Below are 25,121 nucleotides of genomic sequence, written 5' to 3' on the forward strand. Positions count from 1 at the left end.
ACTGCTGGACAACGAATGTTTTCTCGCCGGAGAAAACAAAATTCGGCAGTTCACCACTTTCGGCCAAGCGAAGCATCTCTTTAGCTCTTTTGAGTCCATTTTCTTTTTGTTGCGGTGTAAGTTCTTACACTTTTTGGAATTTCAATGGCTTTACACCGAGCTCATTTTTCAATATTTGCCGAATGGAATATTGCGATATATACAGCTCTCGGGCCATTGTTCGGCCACTGAGACGCGGGTTTCGATCAAGTCGCTTCTTAACTTTTCGAATTATTTCTGCTGATGTTGCTGTTTTCTTCCGTTCACTTCCTTGACGACTCTACCAGTATCACGGTAACGAGCGATAGTACGAGAATGCTGGAGTACTCTAACGATAGCCACTTGTGGTTTTCAAATATAATGAATCCTCACTACCACGCATGAATTTCATCACGAATAACTTTTTTTCTAGAAAATTCTCACCAAAATGCTTTTGTACGCTTGTAAAGAATATAATGAGCTGTCAATGGAATAATTTTAATAGCTGTCTTAGAAATGACAGCAGTCTGAATTTGGTTGTAGTTTTTTCATCTAACGCTGTATTTGTGGTTACATAAAAAATGCTCTCAAGGAATTACAAGCCAAGTATTGAGGTTGTGTTAAAAATATTTTCAAAGACATTCCTGCTATTTGTGACAGGGTCTTCGAATTGATTATCATTAGATTTTGTTCGAGATCTTATTTTTATATTTTTTTAAAAGTTCTCTTACAAAAAATAAAATGTTTTTTAAAAAAATTTAATGTACTCCTGATGCCCTGTTTTTTTTTAAGAATATTTGGATTTTTTGGAAAGAGTTACTAACGGAACTACTGACAGGAAATCGTGAATTTTTAATACATTCTGGTAATAAATCAATATTTTCATGCCGAAATTCTGTCAAAATAACAGTACTTTTCAGTTACATTTGGTTGGTTATATAAAGAGTCGCTTTGAAAATTTCTAACTTGCTTATATGTACAAAAAACTTGATTACACTTCAAAATATCTAGTTTGATTACAACTTAAAACAGATACGCTCTTAATGAATATACACTAAGTAATATTAACAGTATTAAATTATGTTCATTCTGTATGGAATCCGAGGAACCACCCTTATGAGATTTATTACCTATAAAGAAAACACTAAAATGTTAATCTGAAACTAGATTGAAATTTTTGAATGACACTTACGTTCATTACGATCCCGTACCCCACATGTTCTATACGAGATTGTAGCTTTACGTTTTGTATTTACATAACCGGGTATATACAAGCTAGGAGCATCCAAACGCCCAGCGGCAATAAGCCGCGACATATCTAACTCCAGACGATGAGCAATCGGGCCCTTGAAATGTATAATCATTTGAATGCAAGAACCACCATGTAACTCTTTAGTTTTGCGCGCATCTACATCCAGCATCCATTCGGGTATTCCCATAACCGAGCGTAATTCTTCCAGAAATTGGGCCCTGTTTACCAAACATTAGGGGATTACAAGTTATTTTGAAAATGTTTGGAGTAATTCCCTTTTACTTACACCACAAATCTTGGAGGTTTTTGCAGATTTATATATTTGATGACATTGTGATCGGGTTCAATGTTTGCACAGGCAAATCGTTCTCCCGAGAAATCGGGTGCAAATATCACCAACGAACGACCAATGGCACCCACCGGACCTTCCAGGGGAAAATTGGGGTCTGTAAAAACTTTACGTTCAGCTCCAAGATCTGTAAAGTAAAAAAAAAAACAGAATTAATACGTGATTTGTTCTTTTAAGTGTCCATAAGGTACTCACCTATGGGTCCCAGTCTGGCCCCAACATCACCCACGTAGCAGCGCAAAGGATTATCAGGACCACATTCACGTTCATATAAATCTCGCTGTAAAACAAAGTATTCAACATTTCAAAAATTATACAAGAATAATTCTTGGTGTATTGCCCCGAGATAAACTCAAAAGGGGATTAATAGTATACCTACATGTTTTCTAACCTGAGAGTACTTACATTCAATGGATCTGCTAATTGTGTAAAGTACGGATTCCAAACATAACCACCAGCTACACATCTCGTAATTGTTGGCTTAACGGCAGCATCAACACCAACGGGATTGACGAAAATCTGCCAATTATGATTACGCGTCTGAAAAAGGAGAAGACTTAATTAAAAAATAATTAAAAATATATGTTCGACGAAGCCCGTTTTTTATTTAATAACTCTAAAAAACACCTTCACTCGATTAAAAACAAAAGTGCAGTGACTTCGATAAGAATTGTATAAAAACTAGATTTACCAGACCGAGTTTCACCAATTGGAAGAATTCGGTTGAATATGAAAAAATCTATTCAATTTGAAGCTGATATTGCATCACCCTGCAAAACAGCAACATCAGCAGAAATGATTCGAAAATTAAAGAAGCGACTTGATCGAAACCCGCGTCGCAGTGGTCGAAAAATGGCTCGTGAGCGGAACATATCGCAATATTAAATTCGGCAAATATTGAAAAATGAGCTCGGGGTAGAGCCATTGAAATTCCAAAAAGTTCAAGAACTTACACCGCAACAGAAAGAATATAGACTCAATAGAGCTACAGAGTTGCTTCGCTTGGCCGAAAGTGGTGATCTGCCGACAAATTTAGCAGTTATTAAGTACAATCTAATTCTTTTCAAATACTTGTAGTACGCATTCCCCAAAAAACGCCTCATTATATCGGGATTTTAGCCCTATCCATTCATATAATACCAAACGGTACCAAATTTAGTGCCTTATTACGTTTATCGTTAAAATTCCCAAAAATTCCATGTACATCTATCCTACACCCCATCCGCGACCCTCGTTCCAAATGCATCGATGAATCAGTCAGTTAGTTACTCACTCTTATATAATGATGAATTACTGCACCTGCATCCCTATAACTTACTTACCACATTTCGATCATTTTTACCGGGATGTCGTAACTTCACCTCCAAAACCGTATCCGATTGGCTACCATCGTTGTGTATCAATTGGGTCATTTTTACATAACCATATGCATAGCCGGTGGGATGATGAAATGAGGCAATTGCTCTAATTTCTCTTGCCTCACTGGGTGAATAGCCTCGTTCTAGAGTACTGCAGGCCCAGCGGGCATTACGTCGTTTCTTGTGGATAACTACCGACCGACCAATGATACTATTTATGCCGAACAATGGTAGCTGGGTATCGTTAAAATATCCCTCATACTGGGTAAGTTTGTCCAGCGTTCCAAATTTACCACTTAAATCACCCATTTCATATTGTTCTGTGCTGCCATGGCGAGGTGGGGGTGAATGCTTGGGATTTACTTGGAATGGATTGAAATGGCCGTAGAGTGTTGTTTCTTCACACGGAAAGGCCAGATTGTCTTCAACGGGGGTCTGAAAGAAAGAAAAAAATGATTTAATTTTTTTAGAGAGGGGAAGACTGCCGAGCATCGTACCATATGTATGTGATAACCACTGTTTTCATTGAGACCCTTAAGCTGAACCTCAATATTGCTAATGTCATATTCCGACTGCTGAGTGACCTCAACTTTACCAATCACATTGACTTCATCTCCATTGGCATACCATTCCTTGGCCACCACCTTGCGGCGATAATGACCTATAATTCTGTAAAGTGGGAAGGAGTTTTGATTGGCTGAATCGGAATTTTAAATTGGATTTCCCTTACATGGAGCATGCCAATCTTTCTCCTCTCGCCTGAGGCCCGAAATCATCATAGAGCACTAGTGACTTCCCCAAAATATTATGTCTTCCGGACAGCGGCAAATTGGTATCGGTGAACATGCGTCGACTTATTTGCTGAGCATTTTGTTTGCTGCCTGCAATATTTAGGGTCCCGATTCGGGTATCCAGGGCACCCACTTGACACATTCCCGGCAGACGAGCACTACAATAATCCTCCACCGAACGATTACCCCAATCCACCTTATGCGGATTGAAAATTCCTCCCGCAGACAGACAGCGATTTTGCCAATCATAGAAATCTTTACCCGGTGCACTGCTGTGTATGGCCCAACGATGGGCAAATGTGTTATTCTGGGTCGAGCCATCGGCATGAATGAGATATTCAAAAATCACCGTGGTATCCTGCCAAGGCTCCTCTGCTGGTTGCCGAAACAGAACCCTACCCACAATGGGGTAGCGGAAAAGTACCTGGGCTGTAAACATGGGTTTCTGATAAATCCCATTCGGCTGATACTGATTGATATTGGCACAGTCCCATATCATTTCGGTTATATTCTCCAATTGGGTCCGATTGTATTGGAATATTACCAAACTACGATGAGCAATACTCTCCAAACCTTGGAGAGGTAAAAATGTATCCCAGTACAAACCATTTAATTCCGAACTTGTCCCAGGCAGGAAATAACGATGATAATAATTTTTATTGCGACTCTGCAGTTTGCCACTTAGATCCCCAATCGGATACTGATCTTGAGTGCCAAATCCCGCCGGAGGTATTTGGTCCTTTTCAATTTCTCGAGGATTATACATTTCGCCAGTGGATTCGCAATATCCCGGCAAGCCTAGTTTTAATGGTACCGGTGATAGCTGATGTATCCTGAAGGCAGCCACGTCTTCGGCAAATTTCCTTGCCACATTGGTGGCATTTTCGGCTACAGTGTTCATGGTGAAGTTCAAAAAGGTGGGATCGAATTTGGAGCGCTGGGTCATGGTGATTTCTCCTTTTATGCCCTCATGGTTTACAATAGACCTGCAAATAAATTCATTATATTATTCATTCCAAAAACAAATACCTTTATCATACTTATATGTTAACGGCTTCACCCTCCTTATCTGGGTACATGCCAGAAAATTATCCGGATGTTGATCCTCGAACAATACCAAGTACAAGGTACGATGCGGTATCGTCAAATCCGACGGCAGTAGAGCCAATTTCTCATCGCGGAACACCACCCGCTGTGGTGATCTTAGGGCATTTTTAGCCACTCGCAATTTACCCAAACGACTATCCAAATCTCCGATACCACGTCCCTCACCCTCCCCCGCCGGATCGAATACCAATTGCAAGAAATTACAATTATCCTCGGTACGATGATGATCAAATTTCAGAATATCTGTTACGAAAATTTTCCAACGATGTTTTGTCATCGGCTGACTAGGATCCGAATTGAGTGGCTGTGATTGTATGTGATAGAGATCGGAATATATCAGAGTATCTCCCGCCGCCTCATCGGTGGGTGCCAACCATCGAAAATATACCGAACCAGCTACGGGGGTATTGAAACGTGCCTCGGCTACATGTTCTACGGACATTTGTATGGTCGTTATGGTGGCACAGACGCGAACGTTGCGCGAAATTTCCGTCAACACCAGAGATTTACCCCAAATGCCCTTGGGACCTGTAAAAACAGAAAATTGACGCATTGCTTTGTAACAGAAGAGTAAGAAAGGTTTAGTGTTCAATATTCGCCGACAGATATATACCCTCAATCAATGAACGAGGGGAAGATGGTAAAGAGATACATATGATAATATGTCGTCTTCGAACTGGTTCCAAGTTTGATAGAAATATTACGGTGATACAATTTAACAGTCGAAGTGAAGTTTTGAAGCTTGATTTTAATAAAAATGTTGTATATTTTTTTATTTTTGATATTTGTTCGGAATTGTTTCGAATTTGGTATTTGAAGTTAGTAATTGATACTACAGCCTATGACAGCAAATTGTCTGTTCCAGTTTCACGTCTTCGTATGGCCTCCATAAAACGGTATTCGGTATTCGGCATTTTGTTGATTTTAACGACATTATTCACCGGAATTGTTTCAAATTTGATATTTGAAGTTCGAAACGGATACTACACATCCACTTCTTCGTATAGCCCTTATATAACGGTACCTACCGATATTCCGTATTTTGATTATTTTAGCTACATTATTCACCGATTTTTTAAGTTGCACATTTGAATATTGCAATGAATATGACAAAAGTTGCCCATGCTGGTCCATGTCGTCGTATAGACCCTAAATACGAGACAAAATAAAAGCTTTTCAAAAAAGTTTTCGTTCGACAAACTTGAAAAAAAAACAAGTGAAAAGTGGTTACTTCGTTCGGGCACAATCTTGAATACCCTCGGTCATTTCGAAGGAATTAGCAAATCTCAACTAATTCCGCTGAAAAATACTGCTAAAATCATAAAAATACCGTGTACGAAGATCTGGATCTGCATATACAATTTTCTGTCATGGATTGTAGTTCCCACTACGAACTCAAAATACGAAATTTGAAACAACTCCGGTAAATAATGCCACTTAAATCGTCAAAATACCGAATATACGATATCGTGGACCGATATAGCCCATCGTCGAACTTGACCTGCCTGCAGACAATACGTGTAAAATTTTAGATTCGTATCGAACAAACTGACAGACGGCCAGGGCTAAAATTATTATTTTCATGAGTTACAAACGGAATGACGAACTTAATATGCCCTCCATACTACGTATATTGGAGGTTATAAAAAGGCCTTCTTATAGCCCATATCACTCTGTGGTATGTCTCAGGAAATTTGTTTCCGATTTTTGAAAAAAAAAAAAATGGGATTTTTGGTAAAGCAACCCGAACGGTTTGGATCTAGATTTTATGATGTAAGAGGGTATAAACTGGCCTGCGGGTGTTTTTTACTTGGTATAGTCGCTTAATATTGGTACTTCCCCTCTTCAAATGTCTACGAATTTCGAAGCGTATTAGGTTTTTCATTCTGTTACTAACACCTCTAAATATTAGTCGGAGACCCCATCACTTAAATATTCCAGATCAGCTATAAACTCTAAGTCGATTTAACTATGTCCATCTGTCTGTTAAATTCAAGATACAGTCCACATTATTTGACGTAGAGCTTTATCGATCCACGTTTTCGTATTACTCCAAATCATTTTAGCCACATGTTTCTACTATAATACACGATTTTTCCCTAAAGGTATCGAAAACATTGCAAAGCTATAGGTGTACGTTTTACTATAGCCCCTACATAAAGGATCCTTCGGATATTCGGTATGTTGACGATTCAGGCCACATTTCTAACGGATTTGTCTAAAATTTGATATTTTTAGTTTTGAATGGGCCTGAGGCAGAACATTGCATATATATCTACACGTTTTCATATATCGACCATGTAACCGTACCTCCAGATATTCGGTATTTTGACGATTTAAGCCACGTTTTCTATCGGATTTCTCTAATATTTGCTATTTGTTGTTTATATTTAGTTCTAACACCAGTGTCAGAATATTGTCCATATTGGTCCACGGTTTCCATGTAACTGTATCGTCCGATATTCGGCATGATTTTGATTCTAGCCACATTTTCCCACGTACTTGTTTTAAATTTGGTATTTAGGATAGGCAATAGATAATCATAGAATATTGTCTACATATTTGTTCACGGTGTTTCAACTATATAAAGGTTTCAACAAATTAATGGTATTTCAAAAAGTTTAACAGCATTTGTCAACCGATCACGCTGGTATTTGCAACATAAAGTGGAACACGCTTGATTATTGAATCCACATACTTTATTGAAAGCCGACCGAACATTGCAGTTTTATATCATTTGATACGGCCAAAACGTGCCTCATCGTAATTTAGATCGTAGATCTGTTTGAACCAAATCCGTTTCAGGACATTTGGAGTCAATCAATGTCCGTCCATCTGTCTCTCTGCTGGCTGGTGCGCACGATTTCTTTCGAAGGAAGAATCCGATCTGGTTCAAAATTGGTATGGGGTAATATTATTATCAAACTTAGATCGAGTTCGGAGAAGGACAATATCGGTTCACTCCTTCTGGTACCTCCACCACAAAGGGTCGACATTTTCAAAGAAAAATATTGGCACAGAAAGAGCAAGGATAATCCAACTTTGCATCAGTGCTAGTTCAGGTACGAAAATGTACAATATCGGTCCACTAGAGATTATAAGATATGGACCTGGCGTATTTAGGTAACATGGACGTACAAAACATTTTACTATATTGTTGAAGTTGAATATTTGGGTACTCTATGTCGAATTTTTAGTAACGCTGTAAAGTGAAGGAAGCAGCCGATATAGTCCAAACCTGACACGTCGAAATATTTATATCATATTTATTTAGGTCCGACAATTTTGGTCCAATTGACAATATTGGACCATTTCTTTGGACAATATTGAGCCCATTCTCCATAGTGGATCCACAATTTGAATAATCATAATAGAAGTCAAAATACATTTAAACAATCGAATATTGACTGAGGGTATACATCTGTCGGCAAAACCAACCTTTTAACTTATTTTTATACCCTACACCACAAGGTGGTCAGGGTATTATGTCTTTGTGCATTTGTTTGTAACAGGCAAAAGGAAACGAGATAGATCCATAGTTCATTTTGATGATCTGCATAGAATCACATTTTGAGTCGATTTATGCATGTCCGTCCGTCCGCCCGTCCGTCTGTCCATGTATTTTTGTAAACAAAGTACAGTTTGCATTTATTGCCCTATCCAGATGAAATTTTGCACAGATCATTTGTTTGGCCCAAGGACGAATCCTATTGAAATTGGAGATGATCGGTCAAAATTTAGATATAGCTCCCATATATACCTTCGTCCGATTTGCCTTTCATTGTGCACCAAACGTGTAATATCAGCCCGAATTGTATGGTATTTTGCATATACACCCAAATTAGGCCTAAATATGAATATGTATGCCAAATTTGATCGAAATCGGTTCAGAAATAGCTATAGCTCCATATATATTGTTCATCCGATTTGTTATTTTTGTCCACCGCCGCCGTAATATGCACTCTGCAACAACAATATTTGCGGAAATATGTGAAATACAGCTCAGAAATACATTTGCTAAATTTTATCGAGATCGGTTCAGATTTGGATATAGCTCCCATATATAACTTCGTCCGATTTACCTTTTATTGTGCACCAAACGTCTAACATTTGCCCAAATTGAATGAAATTTGGCACTTACGACCTAATTGAGTCTAGAAGCTAGTATGTCAAATTTGGTGAAGATCGGCTCAGATATAGATATAGCTCCCACATATACTGTTCATCCGATTTCTCATATTTGTTACCCACAGCCGTAATATGCACTCCGTAACAACAATATTTGGGGAAATATATCAAATACAGCTCAGAAATATCTTTGCCAAATTTTATCAAGATCGTTTCCGATTTGGATATAGCTCCCATATATATTTTTATCCGATTTCAAATTAATTGTGCACCAAATGGGCAATACAAGTCCGAATTTAAAAGATACAAATGCTTCGGCATATTTAGTCCTTTGAACTTTAAATTATAATTATAATCATAGCGTGTATGATGGAATTCTCCCATAAAAACTTTTAATTGTTATGCGCAGTTCTACTAAATTAGCAAAGTGGTGTAGGGTATCATAAAGTCGACCCCGCCCGACTTTAAGACTTTCTTTACTGGTTTACTTGTAAACATGTGTACAAATTACTTACCAATCAATTGCATTTCCTTGAACCAAGTTGTCGATTCATTACCAGGCAATATAATATATTCCAAATCATCGTCGAACGTTAGAACTTGTTCACCCAACCGATCAAGGGCACAACGCTCATTGGTATCGGTGTTGGTGTAATCAATGGGAAATTTGCGCACCGACCAACTCCAAACTTGATCCGGATATTGGAGGGTGGTTTGTAGCTCAGATATAATTTCGACATGACTATTATTAACTTGGCGAAATGTTATTTCGCCATGTAGGCCATGTTGTGATAGATATGCAATTAAATGTTGTCCTAAAACACAAACAAAACACAAAATTGAAAACAAAAATGATTCACACGCTATGGATGGTTTTTTTTTGTCTGTGTTTTGTTAAAAAACGCAACAACTTCTTTTTTTCAAGCGTCTACATACCCATAGCTTGTGACGCAATACTCAACAAGACCAAGACAAAGAAATGTGGACCATTGTTGATGATTAACATTTTCAACTTATAAATTTAATATTTTCTGCAGATATATTTTGAAGTTATATTTTAATTTGCAATTTAAACTATTTGCCTAAAAACGAACATTATTTTATTTACAAAACTATTTTCCGTGCTAAAAATTTTCTTCAAAACAATGTTTTCACTTTCACATTTTTTTCTCGGTATTTTATTTCACATCGGTATCGTGTTATTGTGTGAATTTCATTAACGTCAGCAAATCGCAAGTTGTCCGACAAAAAATCTCTTCCCGCAACGGTGTCTTAAACTCAACTGAGAGCGATGACTTTAGCGGAGCCAAGACATGGTGTCTAGCTGGCTTGAAGGTCTACTTGCTGGTGGTTTAAAGCGGAAATGACAAGGCTGAGCGAGAGATTGGGGATTTGTTTATTTCAACGCAAAATGCATAGCGTTTGGTGCTAAGGAGAGAGTGAGACATTTTATTGCCTTGGCTACGATGTGTTGCGCATGCTCAATTGTTAGTTAGTTTTCTTTTTGCGGCAGATTTACTGTCAGTTTTGTTTTGATCGTGATATGCGTAGTTGTATGTTTTTATAGCTTAGAGAACAGCTGTAACTGCTAGACTCTTAAACCGGTTATTTATTATAAAGCCGGCAGATATGTATTTCTAGTTTTAAGCTACATTAAAAGAGTACTTGAATCTTTATTTTATTTTAAATACAGGGTGTCCCAAATCATTTACAACAACCTTGGTTGGTATTCTTTATTTGTATACTCTTGAAAAGGAGGGTACATTAACTTTGTCATTCCGTTTGTAACATCCCTAAATATTCGTTGCAGACCCCATAAAGTATATATATTCATGATCAGCATAAGATTCTAAGTCGATTTAAAAATGTCGGTCTGTTGAAATCACGATACAGTCCAAATTATTTGACGCAGAGCTTCAAAATTTGACACAACAATACGTATTGTGTCTAGGATGGTTGGCATTGAAAATTATATATCAGTCCACATTTTGGTATAGCCGCCTTATAACGGTTCCTACTGATATTCGGTATTTTGATCAGAATTGTCGGATCGGACAGAATTGTCTAAAAATTATTATTTGTATGTCATAATGGGTTCTAGCTTCAATGGCGGAACCTTGTATGTATAGGTCCACGTTTTCGTATAGGCCCATATAACAGTACAACCCGATATTCGGTATTTTGACGATTCTTGGCACATTTTCCACGAAATCGATATTTATAGTTAGTATTGGGTTCTAGCTTCTGTGGCGGAACTTGGTATGATTTTTGCCACATTTTTCAAGGATTTGTCTAAAAAAATGGTGTTTGTATGTTATAATGGGTTCTAGATAGGTCTACGTTTTCCTATAGCGCACATACAGGGTGCGATAAAAAACTGCAACAAAGTCAAACGCCATAATTTTTAATTTTTATACCCTACACCACATAGTGGTAAGGGTATTATGTCTTTGTGCATTTGATTGTAACATGGAGAAGGAAACGAGATAGACCCATTGTTACTTTTGAGAACCTTCATAGAATCACTTTCTGAGTCGATTTATGCATGTCCGTCCGTCTGTCCGTCCGTCCGTCCGTCTATCCATGTATTCTTGTGAACAAAATGCAGGTCGCATTTATTATCCGATTGAGATGAAATTTTCCAAACAATATTTTTTTGGCCCAAGAACGAACCCTATTGAAATTGGTGAGAATCGGATCAAATTTAGATATAGCTCTCATATATATCTTCATCCGATTTCGGGTTAAATGTGCACCAAATATCCACTATCAGTCCAAATTACCTGAATTTTGGCACACCCAACCGAGTTCGGCCTAGAAGCAAGTATATCAAATTTGGAGAAAATCGGTTCAGATATAGCTATAGCTCCCATATATATCTTTCATCCGATTTGATCTTTAAGTTCCTCACATTCCTACTATGCACTCCACAACCGTGATATTTTGTACCAGGTATTAGATGGAGCACAGAAATAGCTGTTTTAAATTTTATTGAAATCGGTTCAGATTTGGATATAGCTCCCATATATATCTTCATCCGATTTCGGGTTAATTGACCACCAAATGACCAATATCAGCCCAAATGGCCCGAATTTTGGCACATGTGACCGAGATTAGCCTTAAAGCAAATACAACAAATTTGGAGAAAATCGGTTCAGAAACAGCTATAGCTCCCATATATATCTTCATCCGATTTTGGGTTAAATGTGCACCAAATGTCCACTATCACTCCAAATTACCTGAATTTTGGCACACCCAACCGAGTTCAGCCTAGAAGCAAGTATATCAAATTTGGAAAAAATCGGTTCAGATATAGCTATAGCTCCCATATATATCTTTCATCCGATTTGGTGTTTAAGCCTCTCACATTCGTAATATGCACTCCACAAGAATGATATTTGGTACCAGATATAAGATGCAGCCCAGAAATAGATGTTTGTAATTTTATCGAAATCGGTTCAGATTTGTATATAGCTCCCATATATATCTTCATCCGATTTCGGGTTAATTGTGCACCAAATGGCCGATATAAGTCCAAATGGACTGAATTTTAGTACATCGGACAAAATTCAGCCTAGAAGCAAGTATATCAAATTTAGTGAAAATCGGTTCAGATATAAATATAGCAACCATATATATGTTTCATCCGATTTAGAATTTTAGTCCCATACATTCGTAATATTCACTCCACAACCGTGATATTTGGTACCAGGTATTAGATGGAGCACAGGAATAGCTGTTTTAAATTTTATCGAAATCGGTTCAGATTTGGATATAGCTCTCATATATATCTTCATCCGATTTCGGGTTAAATGTGCACAAAATGGTCAATATCAGCCCAAATCACCAGTCTAGAAGAAGAAGAAGAATACGTAAAATTTGGAGAAACCCGGTTCAGAGATAGCTATAGTTCGTAAAATGCACGATAAAATTAGATAGATTTTGATTTTGTATCAAATATCTCATAGAGCTCTGAAATGCCCTGTATAAACCTTTTAACGAGAGCTCTACTAAATATGCATAGTGGTGTGGGGTATCATATAGTCGGCCCCGCCCGACTTTTGAGCTTTCCTTACTGTTTTTTTTTTAATTTTATTGAATGAAAGCAAAAAAATGTCGGAAATAGCATCACATTTTAGAATAAGTTTAAGTTTGTTCGAATTGGTCACCTTTGGCACGAATTATGGCCTTCAAACGGCCAAAGGAAACCGTCACACGCTGCCCGAATGTTGCCACGCGGTATTTTGATCCATTGCCAACGAATCGCTTGCTTAAGGTGCTCGACACAGGTGCTCGGCATTTTTCAGTGCCTACCTTGCATTCCAATATACTCCAGACATAATAGTTCAACGGATTGGTATCCGGAGATTTTGGTGGCCATTGTGCGCTGGAAATGAAGCTAGGAACCTCTTTTTGTAATTATACTTGGGTTGCGCATGCTGAGTGCGATGGTGCTAAGTCCTGTTGAAATGTCCAAGGTCTGCGGCCAAAATGTTTTCGGGTCCAAGGCTTTAATACAACCTCCAGAATATTTTCGAGATAATATTCGGCATTTAATCTGATACCACGGTCGATTAATACGAGTCGAGAGCAACCATCGGCTGTTGTGGAGGCCCACACCATCACCATGGCTTTCGCTTGAGTTCTGGTGGCCAACCGAAGGCGCACATTTTCAGCTGACCTCTTTGGCAAGTAAACATGATCACTTTGTTTGCTTACAAACTGCTGGACAACAAATGTTTTCTCATCGGAGGAAACCAAATTCGGCAGTTCACCACTTTCGGCCAAGCGAAGCAACTCATTAGTTCTTTTGAGTCTACTTTCTTTCTGTTGCGGTGTAAGTTCTTGAACTTTTTGGATTTTCAATGACTTTACCCCGAGCTATGATTATAATTATAATTTAAAATTCAAAGGACTAAATATGCCGAAGCATTTGTATCTTTTAAATTCGGACTTGTATTGCCCATTTGGTGCGAAATTAATTTGAAATCGGATAAAAATATATATGGAAACTATATCCAAATCTGAACCGATCTCGATAAAATTTGGCAAAGATATTTCTGAGCTGTATTTGATATATTTCCCCAAATATTGTTGTTACAGAGTGCATATTACGACTGCGGAGGACAAAAATAACAAACTGGCTATAGCTATATCTGAACCGATTTCGATAAAATTTGGCATACTTATTTTCAGGCCTAATTTGGTTGTATGTGCAAAATTCCATACTATTCGGGCTGATATTACACGTTTGGTGCACAATAAAAGGCAAATCGGACGAAGATATATATAGGAGCTATATCTAAATTTTTACCGATTATCTCCAATTTCAATAGGGTTCGCCCTTGGGCCAAACAAATGTTGTTTGCAAAATTTCATCTCAATCGGATAATAAATGCGACCTGCATTTTGCTCACAAGAATACATGGACGGAAGGACGGACATGCATAAATCGACTCAGAATGTGATTCTATGCAGATCATCAAAAGGAACTATGGGTCTATCTCGTTTCCTTTTGCCTGTTACAAACAAATGCACAAAGACATAATACCCTGACCACCTTGTGGTGTAGGGTATAAAAAGGATGCACCTAAATAAATCGCCAAACTCTGAGGGTATACAGGGTAAGATGAAAAAACTGCAACCAACTTATTCGTGATGGAATTCAAGCATGATAGTGTGATTTCTTTATATTTGGCTGGAAAACCACAAGTGGCTATCGTTAGAGCACTCCAGCATTTAAATATGAATAAACCTTTTGTGTCTCGTGTCATCGCTCGTTACCGTGATACGGGTAGCGTAGCCCGACGTCAAAAAAGTGGACGGAAGAAAACAAGTGGTAATATCGCAATGTTCCATTCGCCAAATATTGAAAAATGAGTTCGGGGTAAAGCTATTGGAATTCCAAAAAGTGCAAGAACTTACACCGCCACTGAAAGAAAATAGACTCAAAAGATCTAAAGAGTTGCTTCGCTTAGCCGAAAATGGTGAACTGCCGAATTTGGTTTTCTCCGATGATAAGACATTCATTGACCAGCAATTTGTAAATAAATAAAATGATCGTGTTTACTTGCCAAAGAGGTCGGTTGAAAATGTGCACCTTGGTAGAACTCAAGCGCCAGCCATGGTGATGGTGTGGGCCGCCATAACAGCCGATGCTCGCTCTACGCTCGTATTAATCGGCAGATGCATCAGAATAAATGCCGAATATTATCGTGTATTAAAGCCTTGGGCAAGCAAACATTTTGGCCGCAAACCTTTCCTCGCTTCATTTCCAGCCCACAATGGCCACCAAAATCTCCGGATACCAATCCGTTGGACTATTGTGTCTGGAGTATTTTTTAAAAAGAAAGTAAGTTTGGCGGTATTTTGATGATTTTAGCCACAATTTTCAAGGGAATTGTCTGAAATTCTACACAAGAAGTTCATTGTGAGTACTTTACCCCCGAACATAGTTTTGTCTGTATAGGTCCACAATGCCGTATATCCCCCCCAATATATCGGCACCGAATATCGATTCGGTATTTTTAAGATTTTAACAGAACTTTTAATGGATTTTATTTTTTGAAAATTTCCTAATGGTGGAGGGTATTCAAAGTCCGGCTCGGCCGAACTTACTGCTTTTTTTACTTGTTTTTTTTTTAACTCACCCGGTATATCTGCGAGCAATGTCAATGTCAAAAGCATACTGTTTATAAACAAGTCGTGGAATGAGATAAATGTCTCCTTACTAATTATTCATCTGATCCCTTATACGCTTCTTAAAGTTTTTCGTCCTTCTCTCTTCTTCTAATTCTCGCTTCATCGGTCTTTAAGAATTAGAAAACCAGGTGACATAAAGTGAAAGGAATCAACAGAATTCATGTCCATTGTTTTTGGGAAAGTTTTAAAGTCAAGGCTAAAGTTGTTTCGTATCGTAAAGTTGGTCCCTCCTACTTCCATATTCTGGATTTCAAGTTTATATGTATGGATTTTTTCGATGCTGAATACTGTCAGCATTAAGTCTTCTTCCCTAACTGAATGTATATCTACCTTATCTTGATTCCTTAATTTCTATCAGGGGCAATTGGATTAGTAAATAAAATTGATTCTAACATTTCTTATGCAAAAACGTTTTGCTCGCACCGTTCCCGTGAAACTACTAAATTATTAGAAATTAGGTTTGGCTATGGTTTCAAACGACATATTGATCAAGATTTTCACTTACTCGTATTTTTTTGCATTCAAATCATTTTTAAATTTAAATGACTTATTGATCATTTTTGCATTATTTGGGACATTTATCATAAATTTCGATTAGAACTTCAATTTTCTTTAGATCGTTAAAAAAATTCTGGAAATTTTAGTTACACTATTATTGACCCACAACTACAAGATATAGTGTTTTGAGTCTTCATCAATACCAATTAGTACGATCATACATAGAAAATATAAAGGGGTGCGGGCGGGCATCCAGTACAACATAAAACATTCATTAATATTTTAAAACATTTTCATAATCGAGTGATTGTGAAGCATTTCCGTTGTAAGGGAGGTCTTGATGCTTGCACAGTCAAGGAAACGGACAATTTGGTTGATTTTTGTGTTAACAAATGACATGAAATGTTGTCACGCTGGTGCTAAGAGCATTTTCATTGGTAGTGGTGCAATACGGTGCGAGCAATACAATAAATACAATAAAATAAGAGAAGAGAGAAATTTAAATCTAGATAGAGAGAGAGCAAGAGTAGTGTGAGTACAAAGAGTATTACTGCTATTCTTATACTGTATGGAAATAAACTGAGAGAATTTTAAATTTAAGTTTATAAATACATTTCTTAAGGTTCGTTCATTGGGCGTGCGAGCGAGCGAGAGATAGAGAGTTCGTGTTCGTTTCTTGGCTACTTTTTTGGGGGGATTTTGAGAATCCTTAGATTTTTTTCGTTTTTTCTTTAAATAAAACAAACTAGAAATTTCTTTTGCTTGTTGGTTTTTAAGCTTGTTTTTTTTTTTTTTTTTGTCAAGACGTTTCTTATAACGATAATCGTTGATTTTTCTTTTGTTTTATTGAAAGCCTTTTTTCATATTTCTCTACAATTTTGAGTTATGAGAACATGTTTAGGTTTCGTTTGCATTTTTTTGATTTGTTAAAAAAATGTTTTTGGATACAGCTAAGTAGTATAGTTTTTTTGTTTTTCAGTATATCTTTGTAAATCATTATGTAGTAGAATAGTTAGAGTAAGAGTTGTGTGTGTATTTGTTTGTTTTTAATATTTATATAAAATCATCATTATTTGTTTTTTTTTTCTTAACGTTTTCGAGTTTTAACTATATTTATTTTTTTTAAACTAAGAAATTATTGTTGTTCTTAACATTCATGTTGTTATTGTTTTACAGTATACAAGTCACAAGTGAACTTTTATTTAGATTGGTAATTCTTGTTGGATGTTAAAGAAAAAATATTTAATTTTTACCTCTTTCTCGTCAGATGTTGGGTGGAAAGTAGGATTTCGGTTTTAAATTTGCAATCAATAAAAATATAGTGAAAAATAAAATAATTTTTTGTTGCACTTGCAATTTGAGCAATAAAGCAATGATATTATATGTTTATATATAGATGAGTATAGTAGATCTAGGGTAGATTGTAAACTCGTCACGCCATGTAATTGTTAGAAAGTTAACTTAAAAGCTAGGCCAGGCGCAAAGAGAAAGTCTCGCTCTCTCTCTTTGGCCCGCTAATTAGGTTTCAATCAAATATTAGTTGGTTTTTTTTTTAACAAGGAAACTCATTGTTTTTGTTGTTTTTTTGTTTTGTGGAAGCGTTTTATGTGCAACTTCCCATTAAGTTTACAAGTCGTTTTTTTCAAATTCCCCTCAACTAGGCTGGACTCTGTGTTCATCCAACAGCCAAGCAGGTATTTGAAAAAAATATATATTTTTTAATTTAAATCTTTATATATAAACTAGTACTATAATAATACATGAAATATGTGTTCTTTTTCTTGAGATAATATTTTTTTTGCAATCAATCAATAATAATAATAATATTTGTTAGTAATAACAACAAACATTTCTTCAACGGAAATTCCATGAAGAAATATTGGGACCAAAAACAAAAAAAGGCAAACTATATATTTTTTTTTTAATTTAACATCTTTTGTTTTTAGCCCATCAAGGTTTTGGGTGGGTTAGTATAAGTAATAGCAAACATAAATAACAAGCATTAAAACATTAAGCATTGTTGTTGTTTTAAGGCAAGCATAAGAAATAATGGCTCTCTATAAGTCATAGAAATCAAATTTCTTTCTTCTCTAATTATTTTGTGTGTTTTATAAACAACTATGTTTTTTGTTTAATTTTTTTTTTTCATTTTGTTTGTAAAAATTTGCTAATAACCAATGAACGAACAAACGAACGAGTTTTGTTTTTAACTAAATAAAATAAATAAATAATAATAGTTTTTTGTTTTCATAATAAATCATATATATCAAAGGGGGGTTGGGGTCATAATTCGGGGGAACCCGCCTTTCCACACAGAAAAATCGATATGAAAGAATTTCCATTCTATTCTCCAATGCCTAGCAAAGGCGGGCTGTGGATGTGTGCGTGTGTGTTGATCAGTTGAGGTAGATGGGCAAAATACCAAGCATTTTACTTTCCCCACCCCACACTCACACACTCACTCTCAAATCCATCCACTCCAGCTCATAGTCCATTTATCCATTTAGCCTATGGTCGTTATCGTTGCAAGTCGTCGTTTCGTTTTTTTTTTTTTTTTGGATTTTTTAAAATTGTTTTAGATGTTTTTTTGTTTTGTTTTTGCAATTATTAAAACAATTGATTATTTTTTATTAATTTTTTTAATATTTTTTTGAGATTTTCTTTTTGGAAAATTTGTTTTTTTTCTTATCATTTTTTTAGAGATTTGTTTTCTTGTTTTGTGGTTGTTCTTGTTGTATCTTATGGAGTTAAAAGTAAAAAGTAGAAGTGCTTAAAAGTGTGTTGAATGGCATTTTCTTTTTTTGGAAGAGAAAAAAAATGTTGTGTACAAAAACATCTATACATTTAAAAAAATAAATGAAATGAAATTTAGGCGGCTTCTTCTTCTTCTTCAGCTTCCTTGCCGGTGAGCATTTCGATCAAGGCTTGGGTATCGATTTGGTTCTTGTCATCGATAACCATTTGATCGTAAGCATCATCGACTTCCTTCATGGTGAACTTGTCACCGAAGTTCATGAGCATTTCGCGGAATTTATCACCATCGATGAGACCGTCATTATCGAAGGTCTTGAAGGCGGCAATGACGACTTCATCTTCATCGTTAGCACCGGAGGAGGCCATGCGGTTGGCGAACAAGGTCAACAATTGTGTGAAATTGATGGGACCGGAGGCTTCGCTCAACATGGAATCCAATTCCTTGTCGGAGGCGATTTTGCCAACGGAATCGAAAGCGGCGCGCAAATCGTTCTTGCCAATAATGCCGTCCTTGTCAGCATCCATAAGTTGGAAAGCCTATGAGGGGGAGAATAATAACAATAGTAATGGCAAATTAGCGAAGGTTTTAAGCTACAGCGGTGGTTACATATATTTTTTTTAGAAAATGGATTGTGGGAAATATTTTAAGACTATAATTTTGTTTTAATGGAACAAATTACTACAGGTGTTAACATTTGCAATTAAATTGGTTTCACTTATTAGAATTTTTCATTGTCTGGGCCTTATTTTCCACGTTACAGCTTAATTTTTAAATGAGAAATGTTCAATTTTGTAGCAAAAAAATCGATGTTGAAGCAATATTTTAAATTTTAAAGTTAACAATTTTGTTAACATTTGCAATTAAATTGGTTTCACTTATTAGAATTTTTCATTGTCTGGGCCTCATTTTCCACGTTAAAGCTTAATTTTTAATTGTGAAACAATATTTTCAACGTTGATGCAAAAAAATCGATGTTAAGGCAACATCTAAGATGTTGACGCAACATTTTTAATGTTAAAACAACATTTTCAGTATTAAAGAAACTTTTTAAGCCATATTTCCAACGTAAAACATTTTCATTGATAAAATATTTTCATTTTGAAAATAAGTCCAACAATTTTGGCAATTTTTAGTCTTAATATAAATTAAAAAATTTGTCCAAAAATACTTACTTCCTTGAATTCGGCAATCTGTTTTTGGGAGAAAACAGAGAAGACGGAGGAGCCAGCGCGCTTGGATTTGCGGGAACCACGGCTGCCACCGGAAGCTCTCTTGGAGCCAGTGGTGGAGGCGGGAGCTGGGGTGGCAGCTGGTGCAGGGGTTGCTGCCTCAGATGCGGCCTCAGAGGCGGTTTCGGAGGTACCACCCTCTTCCTTGGTCTTCTTCTTCTTGATCTTCTTCTTCTCATCAGCCTAGAGTTATTGGAGGAAAACATAATAAAATTAGTTTTTTCGCTTTTTTGCGAATTTGTGATGAGGATTATTTTCAAAGGATATCACCACCAGGCAATTTTTTTGAGGCCACCGATAAAATACTTTGATTTCGTATGAAACAATTCATTTGTTTTATGAACAACATCATAAAATTCATTGCTTAGTTAAACAAATTTGAAGGTTTTATAAAGTAATTAATAGCATAATTTATTTTATAAAATCGATAAAATTGCCATTAAATCTATGTTTTTTTTTAGCGAAATTTATGAATTGTTTCATAAAACCAATGAACATTTCGTTGATTTTAAGTTTTTTTTTTTTTTTTTTTTTTTGGTTGATTATGAAATAAATAAATATTTAATTTAGATTACTTTCATTTCATTTAAAATGGTTGTAGATATTATGAATTTTATTATGAACAAAATCGTAAACTATTTTATAAACTCATAAATTTGAGAGAATTCTTTGTAGATTTATGAACAAAATTCTTAAAAAATATATTCAGAAAGTAAAATGAATTCAAAAAAAAAATCCATAATTCGTTATTTTTAAAAAGATGGGAAAAGATCTTGATTAGATAAACAATTCCTATATTTTATTAAATAGGTATAAGTTCATAGATATTATGAGCAAATTTGTTTATTCCATGAATTTTATTCGTCAATTTATGTAACTATTTCCAAATGTAATGAATAAATGTCATAAATGAGAAGGAAACTGTGCGCTCACTAGCCAATCCGATATATAATGTGACAATAAAATATCAATATGATCATCTAAAATATTTAGAATTTAGTTTATCATTTGAAATAAAGTTGAAGAAGGATCTAAGTGAATTCTTAAACACAATAAATATTCATTAAGATATGACTTATTTGATAATTCAATAGCCTTATCCAATTGAAAGATATATATTTCAGGTTGCAATAATAAAAATATTACATACATCTGATATTTATTTCAGAATCTTTTCAAAAAAAAAAAAATATAATTGCATTTTCCGTTGTGGGAGTTAGATAGAGCTAGCCATGGAAGGCATGTGGGCTTGACAATAAGAGTCTTGACATCATATCTATTAAACTTTTTAACAAAAGGATTGTATTTTCAAAATAAATTTTTTTAAGAAAAAGAAAGTCATTTGAAATTAGAAGTAATTTATGAAATGAAAACATATGTCCCATAATCGGTTTTTTTATTCGCTAAACCGGTTTCAATAGCCATAAAACCGAATCCAATAACCGTAAAACCGGTTTAAATTTTTCGAAACTGGCTATAAACTTTAGAAACAAGAAAAATAAGAGGACTTATTTTTTTAAGGTTTATAAACCTAAAGAAATTATTTAAATAGTAATTTACATTTCACGCCTTTTTTTATTTAAATTCAATTTTCGTTTCGAAAAAAAATATTTCAATTACAAATTCACCTTGAAGTGAAAAATATTTCAATATTTTTTGTAAATGTACATATGTTTCAACACTTCATAAATTTTGTTTCAAAAAATAATGAAGATATTTCAATTTGTGTTGGCAATGGCTGGCTATGAATTCAGAATTCCTTTCATATAAATTACGCAATAAATTCATAATAAAATTCGACATTCACATACACAGTTTTCACTTGGTTTATATTCAAAGTCTTTATATACGAACAAAAATTTCTATTTATAGTCCAACCAGACGCAATATGATATTACGAATTGCGTTATAGTGTTATCTCACTCTAGTTTACACACAAACACATCAATACATCTTGTGCTTCTTCTTCATGATGATGATTTTAAATGTCTCGTATTACTTAAATTCGTATTTTTAGAACAAAACTTTGAACACCAAACTTGTCCTTTTTTCTAGAAAGTTGACATATTTTTTTGTAAGTCCTTTGATTTTTTGTTAATTTTTGTTTTTTTTTTTTATTTTTCTTTTTCGAGTTTTGAAGTTTTAATATTTTTCTCCATTTTGCATTTCACTATTTTGCCACTTCTTTTACATATTCTGTTTCACATTTTTTTGTTATTAATTAATTTATATATTTTATTTTGTGCCCGCCATATCCTTTGAAAATAATCCTTTTTTGTTGATTTTTTTCTTTTCAAACAATTCATTATGCTTTGTTCTGGTTCGTATCCTTACCATGGTGATAGTTTTGGTTAGTCGCTAGGTAAAACGAACGGACGGAGCACAGTGAGTGTTCTGGCTGATTTTATCGATTCGTCGATGATATTTGAAGAATAATTTTCGCCGAGAAATTTTCCAATTTTCCCACAACTACAACGGCAAACTACCACACACTTAGACAATGGGCCATACGAAAATCACACGTTTAGCCAACATCATCAGGGATCTCAAGCACTCACACATATACGAACACAAACACCTGTAAGCGTTCGTATAGCGCTGATACCATTTTTAGGTTGTACGTGTTCGTTCGTCGGATTTCGTTGGCAGCAGCTACAGGGTATAATTTTTTTATATACATAAATACTCAGTCAGTCAATGCTACAGCGTCTGGCTGGGTGGGGTATTATTGCGTGCAGAAGAAAGCCATTTGCTCTCACTATCCACACAACTCTCACAACCGATTCTAATAATAAAACCCCCAAAAAAGAATTTGTGTGTGAGACTCATTCTCTGAGTTCTTTGTTTTCTCAGTTAGTCATGGATTGGGAAATATTAAACACCGATTCTCATGTGTATCCCACTGGAGGCAGTATTTTCATGGCTATATCTACACATGTACGAGAGAGCAGATATTGTGAGAGCACCACATAATAACAATCACCAACATTGTGGCTTACTCTTTGGTCCACACACTCGATCCCCTGTACATGTGTGGTATTTTGCTTTCAGCTCACTAAAAATCGTTTCTATTTATATTTCATTGTATGCGTTTAGTTTAGTCTCATTTCGCATTGTTTGTGTAGTTGTTGTTCTGCCTTTCTCACCTTGTACATATATTTTTCAAAACATTTCTGATTTTTTTTTAAATTTCAAACAAAAGTTGTTTCATTGGCATTTGAGTGGGCCAAAACCATTACCCCAAAGAAAAAAAAGAACACATACATTCTGCAGATGTGTGGGTGGGTGGGTGACTGGTTCCCCTTATCCGTGCTCCTCGGGGTCTAGACGATAATGCGCTTGTGTGGGTGCATTTCGTATGTATACACAAATATATATAAACCCATTGTGCAATAATGAAAAAATTCATTCGTTTCTAGCTGCTCATCATTACGCATGAAATTGTAGATACCAATCCAATTTTGAATATTCTATTTTACATATATAGACCAAATATTTTTTTTTCATATTCATTCGCCGATGATATTTTTTCTTCATTGTTGTTCCACTACAAAACGAAAAAAAAAAAACATTTTTTTGTTTATTTTTAACATTTCTCTTGGAATTGTTTTGAAAGCAGCCATATTTAAATACAAAGATTTTTTATATAACTTAGATGGATTATAGGATGCAATGTACAATTTTTTGGAGGAATCATATTCTTTGAAATTGGATGAGATAATTGTTATGAAATAAAAAGGAATTTTGAGTGCATTTTTTGACACAGATCTAATCTATATCGTCAATTGAAAAGTGATGAAGTGATGTTATATTTCAAAATATAAAGATTATATGATATGATATATATGATACAACATGTCAAAAATAGTTGAGCTCTACGAACTTTAAATAGCCTCCAACATTTCGCACGTTATACTTTTGAAAACATATATCTATAAGAGCTGAAATGTAGTATTAGAGCGTTATATATTTTTCCCGTTGAACAATGATGCCAAAATGATTAAAATACCAAATATCGGTAGGTACCTCTAAGTGGGGTCTATAGGAAGACCTGTAGTGGGATTCTCTAACTCATAATTTGAGTTACCGACAAAAAGCGATAACTTTCAAACGCAAAATGTTGATATAAAAAATAATAAAGGTTGACAACATTGGTATAGATCGGTAGGCCTTAGCGCTGACTTGTTTCGCAAGTTATGACAGATAAAAGTATGGAAAATTGTGACCCTTTATGAGTGAGGTATCAGAAAGGGTTCACAGATATATATCATCTGCACAATAGATATTCTATAAGCAAAAATTTTTGTATGTGTGAAATTTGAAGAGTGTTGATTGCTTATTTCGAGTTCTTGATAGTTGTGTTTTTCAAAATCTTGAACTCAATGCGGGGAGGTAGCCAAATAAATGGTCGGGTCTCTACAATCTTTATAAGAGATCTTGTGTTGACGGAAATATTTGGATGTTCCAAGTGAATGGAATCGAATGTCAATGAGCTTAATGGATATTCAAGATTTTGAGCCTTTGTGGGCGAGGTACCAGAAGAAGTGGATCTTAATTTAGTGGTTTAGAAGCTTAATGGATATTCAACATTTCGAACTTTTGTGGGGGAGATACCAGAAGGAGTAAATCGATATATTCCTTGGGTTAATATAAATAGTGGGATGTGTGAAATTTTAAAGCTTATAAAGCGCGAAATTACCATTCGATTCCTTTCAGAATCGATCACAAAATCTGAAATAAGCATCTGGTTCTCCTCTTATTTCAAACATCCCATTATTTCAACCTTGAGAAACTTGAGATAAGTATGGTATTTATGATTTCGCATAAAATTAGATGTGAATGTTCGATTTTCTTGTAATTTTGCGATACCAATAATTTTATCAGTATTAGATGAAGTATGAAAATTGAATACTTCGGTCGACTATATCTGGTAT

General features: G+C 35.4%; 2 protein-coding genes across 2 annotated transcripts; both read right to left on the minus strand.

Annotated features, from left to right (window-relative positions):
* Nucleotides 1-779: 779 nt before the first annotated feature.
* On the minus strand, nucleotides 780-11,508 carry LOC131802122 (uncharacterized). The gene is made up of 11 exons (XM_059121512.1): nucleotides 9,940-11,508; nucleotides 9,519-9,818; nucleotides 4,809-5,403; nucleotides 3,708-4,754; nucleotides 3,475-3,646; nucleotides 2,942-3,412; nucleotides 2,025-2,159; nucleotides 1,815-1,899; nucleotides 1,557-1,746; nucleotides 1,211-1,488; nucleotides 780-1,148 (listed from the first exon to the last, which is right to left on the minus strand). The coding sequence occupies exons 1-11, from the start codon at nucleotides 10,007-10,009 to the stop codon at nucleotides 1,042-1,044; spliced, it is 3,450 nt and encodes a 1,149-aa protein (XP_058977495.1). The 5' UTR covers nucleotides 10,010-11,508; the 3' UTR covers nucleotides 780-1,041.
* A 7,465-nt stretch (nucleotides 11,509-18,973) lies between these two features.
* LOC131802124 (myosin regulatory light chain 2) lies at nucleotides 18,974-22,679 on the minus strand. Its single transcript, XM_059121517.1, has 3 exons — nucleotides 22,522-22,679; nucleotides 20,131-20,370; nucleotides 18,974-19,494 (listed from the first exon to the last, which is right to left on the minus strand). The coding sequence occupies exons 1-3, from the start codon at nucleotides 22,522-22,524 to the stop codon at nucleotides 19,072-19,074; spliced, it is 666 nt and encodes a 221-aa protein (XP_058977500.1). The 5' UTR covers nucleotides 22,525-22,679; the 3' UTR covers nucleotides 18,974-19,071.
* Between the last annotated feature and the right edge of the window lie 2,442 nt (nucleotides 22,680-25,121).

The sequence above is a fragment of the Musca domestica genome, unplaced genomic scaffold (genome assembly GCF_030504385.1).
Source record: "Musca domestica strain aabys unplaced genomic scaffold, Musca_domestica.polishedcontigs.V.1.1 1, whole genome shotgun sequence".
Taxonomy (NCBI): Eukaryota; Metazoa; Arthropoda; class Insecta; order Diptera; family Muscidae; genus Musca; species Musca domestica.

Excerpts from the sequence above, each read along its gene's own strand:
- LOC131802122 (XM_059121512.1), bottom strand. The coding sequence starts at position 10,009 with ATGTTAATCATCAACAATGGTCCACATTTCTTTGTCTTGGTCTTGTTG. Across the intron at positions 3,647-3,707 it reads GAAAGATTGGCATGCTCCAT|AATTATAGGTCATTATCGCC; the intron begins GTAAGGGAAATC and ends CCCACTTTACAG. Across the intron at positions 1,900-2,024 it reads AATTAGCAGATCCATTGAAT|CGAGATTTATATGAACGTGA; the intron begins GTAAGTACTCTC and ends TTTGTTTTACAG.
- LOC131802124 (XM_059121517.1), bottom strand. Across the intron at positions 19,495-20,130 it reads AGATTGCCGAATTCAAGGAA|GCTTTCCAACTTATGGATGC; the intron begins GTAAGTATTTTT and ends TCCCCCTCATAG.